At 39.8% G+C, this 6,000-nt stretch overlaps 1 protein-coding gene across 9 annotated transcripts in view; it reads left to right on the top strand.

Annotated features, from left to right (window-relative positions):
• Positions 1 to 3,486: 3,486 nt before the first annotated feature.
• Positions 3,487 to 6,000, top strand: part of RWDD3 (RWD domain containing 3) — a 72,807-nt gene continuing 70,293 nt past the window's right edge. For all 9 annotated transcript variants that reach the window (XR_015748659.1, XR_015748660.1, XM_087960640.1 and 6 more), the window contains exon 1: positions 3,487 to 3,630. Coding sequence is in view for 7 of the 9 variants with exons in the window: in XM_087960640.1 (XP_087816766.1) it covers positions 3,546 to 3,630 (85 nt within the window). In the remaining 2 variants the exon portion in view is untranslated. The remainder of the gene's footprint in view (positions 3,631 to 6,000) is intronic.

The following is a 6,000-nucleotide window of genomic DNA, read 5'->3' as shown; positions in this document are numbered from 1 at the left end:
CAAAAAAAACAAACAAAACAAACAAACAAACAACCCACCACACCTTGTGTTATTGGATTTGGTGAGTCAGGCACATACCATTCTGACAGGCCAGCAAATTGGACTGCTAATAATATTAGGGGAACTATTATTATTATTATTTTCCTGGAAAAGGGATTTTGACTTACTAATAATTCAGTATGAAGATCAAGAATAGATATTCATCTCAAATTTAAATATTTAACATTTTCACAAGTTGGTGACTACAAGGAAATGCATTACATTTAGATGGGATTTAATCTTTGACATGAAGCTGATATTTGCATAGGGTGACAAATATCAAACTGACATTATGCTGTCTCATTTGATGACTTCCAAATGTCATAGTGCAGGAACTTACGCACAGGGACCTCAGTATTTTTAGATAGTGTCAGTTTAAAAGACATTTACATTGACTGGGTTTAAAAAATATTGAAATGTATTAAAAAAAAAACTTGAAAGGACAGAAAGGAAAAGCAGGAATGCAACAGTAAAAAAGTTTGTCGTGAAAGTTTCAATTCTTTTTTATACAGAAGATGAATGGTTTTACTATTTGTGTTTCCTGTTCTACAAACTTAACTCTACTTACTCCTACATCAACTTCTGAATTGTTCATGTGACACAGAAACAACTTCTATTTCTACCTTCTCTCTGCCCAACTAATCCATACTGATGTATCACTCTTACTCTGATGTATCACTCTTACACTTTAAACAGGATTTAAGTTCTCCAGTTCCTGCCTATTTTTATCTGTATACAACGCAACACCTCCATTCTGTTCCTGTTGAATAATTGTAATTTTACGGTGTTGTGTGCCAATCGAGATCACCATTGCATCAAGTTTCAGTGGTGCCTATCACATCGTATTGGTGGGGAGGCCACAACTGTTGAAAGTACATGCCAGTTGCCTGAATTTTGATCACGTGACCACACTTATGCTGCGAAAGTCGTATGTGCAAGGACCATAAGTCATGTTTCTCAGTGACATTGTAATCTATCTATCTATCTATCTATCTATCTATCTATCTATCTATCTATCTATCTATCTATCTATCTATCTAAGCAAAATACCAGTCACGCATCATCACAAAATCTCCAGAAGTGTAAAGCCTACAAATTTGAAATTTGGCATGTATGTTCCTCTTGGCTTCTAGATGCTAAGATTTTTCAGAACGACCACCAGAGCATTAGTATTTCATATATTATTATTAACACGCTCTGATGCTAAGGAGTTCTACCCTCCCCCACGAAAAGAAATCTGTTCCAAATGCAAAACACAAGCAGAGGAGTTTCAGTTTTAGTTACATAGCAGCAACTGGCTTTAGTACAGACCAGTTGAGCTAAGCCACGCCCAGGCTCCTTGCTGTCTCCTTGCTCAACCAGCAAATATTGTTCCACTTTCCAAACAGCCTTCAACTTCCTTGATGCATTAGCAACACTTCATGAACATTATCCTTTTAATTTCCCGTCCTCCCAACAACAGCTAGTTTAAGATTCCAGCCTGCTTCTTTTCCTCTTCATCCAACAGAATGAGGATAGTTTTCAGCAACAGCCCTGTGAGGTAGATGTGGTCCAGGGAAAGCCAGGTTTTAAAGAAAGATCATCTACTTTGCATAGATGAAATCTGAACATATCTCATGTACTAATCCTATTATTCTAAAGCATCATTCCAGCCTCCCCTCCCCCAAAGATGGGTAGGATTACAATAGCCATAATCCAGCTGCATTGGATGTTTGAAATATTATGTAGTCCAACACCTCTCAAGAACCTCATTAGGAGATGCTAAAATAAAGAATACAGGTATGACTACAACTGAGGCCAATTTTTTTTGTGGTTCACCGAGAAATTTGTTAAATGAGTTTTTCCCTTTTACGACCTGTAGAAAGTTAGTACCACCCCTCTCCTAGAAGAATGAAATATTCTAGCAAATATTAAAAAGGCAGAATATTATATTTCCCTGGATGAGAAAAGGAGAAACATGTTTTAAAGACAAAGCAGCTTCCTGCAGCCCCTTCAGTTCCAGGTTGATGAGATTAAGACCTGGTCCTCAGGAAATGATAGGATTACTCATTTCACCACATGGCATCTTGGAAGATTGTATTAGCCAGCACTCAGGTGAAGCCATGTGGTCCAGACAAGGTTAGCTAAGATCCCTGCCCCTGGGAGTCTGACAGCCAATGGGATACATTTCTTACACAGGAACAGGAAACACTAAGGTGAGGCCCAACAGAGGGTATGAAACCAAAGGACTCTCAGTATCTCTTCCCTTTTTTGCCCAGGAGCTCCAAGGCATGTGGTCCTGTCCACCATTAAACCATCTTCCCAAACAGCCTCCATGTTTCCAGTGTCTTTTTCCCCACTTGGAACTGAACCCAGAAGGATATTGCTTCCAACAGACCTTTCTTGCCACAGTTGTTAAGGGAAATCACTGCAGTTGTTAAGTTAGTAACACAGTTGTTTAGTGAATCTGGTTTCCCCATTGACTTCGTTTGTTCGAAGGTCTCAAAAGGGAATCACATGACCTTTTGGGGCACAAAAATGGCCATAAATATGAATCAGTGGCCAAGCGTCCGAATTTTGATCATGCGACTGTGAGGATGCTGCAAAGGTCGTAAGTATGAAAAATGGTCGTAAGTCACCGATGCACTAAAGCAGTGTTTATCAAACTTTGCAACTTATTTATTTATTTATTCATTCATTTATACCTCACCTTTATTATGTTTACAAATAACGCAAGGTGGAAAACACGCACAATACTCCTTTCTCTTCCTATTTTCCCTACCACCACAACAATAACAACAACTCTGTGAGCTGGGTTGGGTTGAGAAGAGGGTGGCTGGCCCAAAATCACTCAGCCCACTTTCATGGCTAAGGCAGAACTTGAAATCGCCAGTCTCCCGCTCTCTAGCCTGGTGCCACTAGACAAAACTTATTTATTTTTTAATTTTATTTGGTTTGTCAATTGCTTACAAGATAATAGGTATAAGTAAAAACATAGTTATGAATACATGGATACATATAAGAAAAATAAAAGAAACAATAGGACAGGGATGGTAGGCACGTTGGTGCGCTTATGCAGGCCTCTTGGGAAAGGGGTGAGGTCAATAGTAGACAGTCTAAGGTTAAAGTTTTTGGGGTTTGGGGAAGAAACCACAGAGTCAGGTAGAGTATTCCAGACATTGACCACTCTGTTGCTTTCTGTTGCTTTAGGATCCGTAGACTTCTGCAAAACGTAGAATTCATAATTCGTCTCATCTCTTCTCTGGGGAGCTCCTCAGTGGGGATTAACGTGATCCAGTTGCAATCTGCGGTTGTTTTGCCACGTGGGACTCGATCTACAGCTACAAGACATTTGAAACATGCTCTTCCCGTTCGGGAGCCCGAGCCCTGAAAGCAAGCACAGCGCCCCCTGGTGGGGATATATGTTTTATTTCCCTCGCTCTGTCTTTTCCCGCGGGCGGAAGTGGAAGCGCTGCCTTTGCCTAGGCGACCGGCGTGGGGCGACAGCGAGAAGTCGCCTTGCCGCCATGTCGGCGTTAGCGTTGGAGGAGCTGTCTGCCATTGCTGCTATTTACTGTGGGCGGGAAGAATGCGAGGTGCTGGAAGTGTCAGGTGATTGCTTTGCCCTTGGTGGCCTCTGGGGCGATTTCTTCGTCGCCCCCTTTACCTGGATCCTCATCGTGACGTGCAAAAACCTCTTGCTTTTTTTGTCTCGTGGAAAAAAGAGCCAGGGGCTCCCCTAAAACAAGGTTCACCACCCCAGATATCGTGGCTGGTGATATTCCTGCCCCATCTGCAACCCGGGATGTGGGGATATTGGGAGGTCGAGTTAGCCAGTTGGGGAAACCTCCTCACAAGAGCCACATCCGCAGTTGCATCCAGTTTTGCACATACAAATATAATTATTTTCTTTTTAAATCCCAAACGTGCTCCCCGTTTCTCTCTCTAATTGGCATGTGATTCTTTGTATGGTGGGGTGATTTGAATTCCCTCTGAAGAATCAGTGATTTGAAGCTGAAGGAGCTCCATTTTTGAGCTAGGTTCTGACCCATTTAGAAAGGAAAAGGGAGTTTAAATTATATAGGTTAAGTCAGAATAGCGCTGGAAGGGACCTTGGAGGTCTTGTAGTCCAACCCTGTACCATTTCAGAGAGGTGGCTCTCCAGTTTTTTCTTTAAAACCTCCAGTGCTAAAGCACTTAAAACATCTGAAGGCAAGAAGAGTTCAATAGAAACTATAGGACAGATTCTGTTACACTGCACCTAATACAAGGACTCTAGACAGATCCTTAATACTTTGTCCTGAAGAAATTCCCAGGTAGAGAGAGCGATTTCTATTTAATGGTGCTACTGTCAGACAAGGACTAGAAAAAAACCTTAAAGTCCCCCAATTCTCGGCTACCATTTGTACGATATGCGGTACTATTACTTAGGATTGGAAGTTCTCATAAGAGTATCTTATTTGGATTTATTTTAATAACTACTATATACTCTTAATTATTTTTAGACTCAATTATATGTATTGTTTTTCTTTTACACACACACATTCTCTCGTCTGTGTATCTGTCATACTACTTTTATTCAATATTTTGTTTGTATCTGGCATTAGGGCTGTAAAAATTCAATTTAATTTAATTACATAGAGAAGGTCACAATCTCTCCATGGATGGCAGGATTGCCTTCTGGGGTGAAAGGAGTGAGATTTCTATAAGAAGTAAAGCTGTTTTCCCTGCTCTTGCACTCTCCTTCTAGTCAATGGCTTTTTAAAATTGGAACCATTGGTGCTACTGTTTGCCACTGATGGATTTGCAGTGTTTTCTGCAAATTGGAAAGCACCGTTGGAAAGACTCTGTGTGTGAACAACTATGATAGTCCTTATTTAGTGACTACAGTTGGGACCAGCAACTCAGTCATGAAGCAAATCAGTCTCTAAGTGAAAGTGTGGCTCTAGTTATGATCTTACTTCAGTTTTCTATACAGACCTGTAAAGGTTAAAAATGGGACGACTGATTACTTCATCATGGTTGTAACTGCAAACAGTTGCTAAACAAGGTGATCAATAAATGAGGACTATTTGAGTTGTATTTTTTAAATATTTATGGGGGTGGTGCTCTTAGAGTTACAATGTAAGAGATACATAATCTATCATATTTTATGAGGAATGACTGGCATTGTAAAACCTCATTTAGCCGTTTTAGATCAGCTTAGTCGTTGATCAGGAGGATAAGTTCTGAAACATATTTTGGAAATACCACCAGCTCCTTCATATTTTTTTTTTTGCTTTCCCCTTTTTAGCTATATACAAGGGATATAAAAAGTCTATATACCCCTATTAAAATGCCATGTTTTTGAAATGTAACATTATTCTAATTTTTCATTCATTTTTTCCACTAAAAGATTCAGTTTGTTTTTCAACTGAATTGTACAGCTTATATGTTATATTAAAGGAGGAAAAGAATTCTGAAGTGATTCATTTTAGTCTGACTTTTTTTTTTTTACATCTCAAAATCCTGGCATTTTAACAGAGGTGTGAGGACTTTTTATATCTGCCCCCCCGTAGTTTGCATCTTTTATGTCAAGCAAGAGGTAGTACCAGTTTCCTCTGAGATGTGTTTTCTCACCGTTTTCCCCCTTCTTAACATGGGGATAAATTATTCGATGTAAACTTTATTTATTTATTTCCCCTGCTCTCAGTTCAAGCGTCTGTAAACATGTAAAATGTTCCCATTGCATTCCCTTTCCTCTTGTAAGCATTGCCCTTCCACCCTGTCTATCTGTCAACATCTGCTGGTAAGCTGAACCAAACAGTCTCCTTTGATGCCAGTAGCCACTGAAAGCCCCAAGACTGCTCTACAATAGTTTGCCATCAGACTGCTAAATATCACTAATGCCCATTAAATATGCATTCTGGTATGTTGCAAAAACAAAACAAAACAAAACACTTTAGCTTCTCTAGTCTGGGATGCTAGTGGCATAACATTCTG

The sequence above is a fragment of the Notechis scutatus genome, chromosome 3, assembly GCF_049901735.1.
Source record: "Notechis scutatus isolate UNSWTSFEM ecotype Mainland chromosome 3, rNotScu1.2, whole genome shotgun sequence".
NCBI lineage: Eukaryota > Metazoa > Chordata > Lepidosauria > Squamata > Elapidae > Notechis > Notechis scutatus.
The sequence above is the reverse complement of the archived record's forward strand: the minus strand, read 5'-3'. Positions and strand labels throughout refer to the sequence as shown.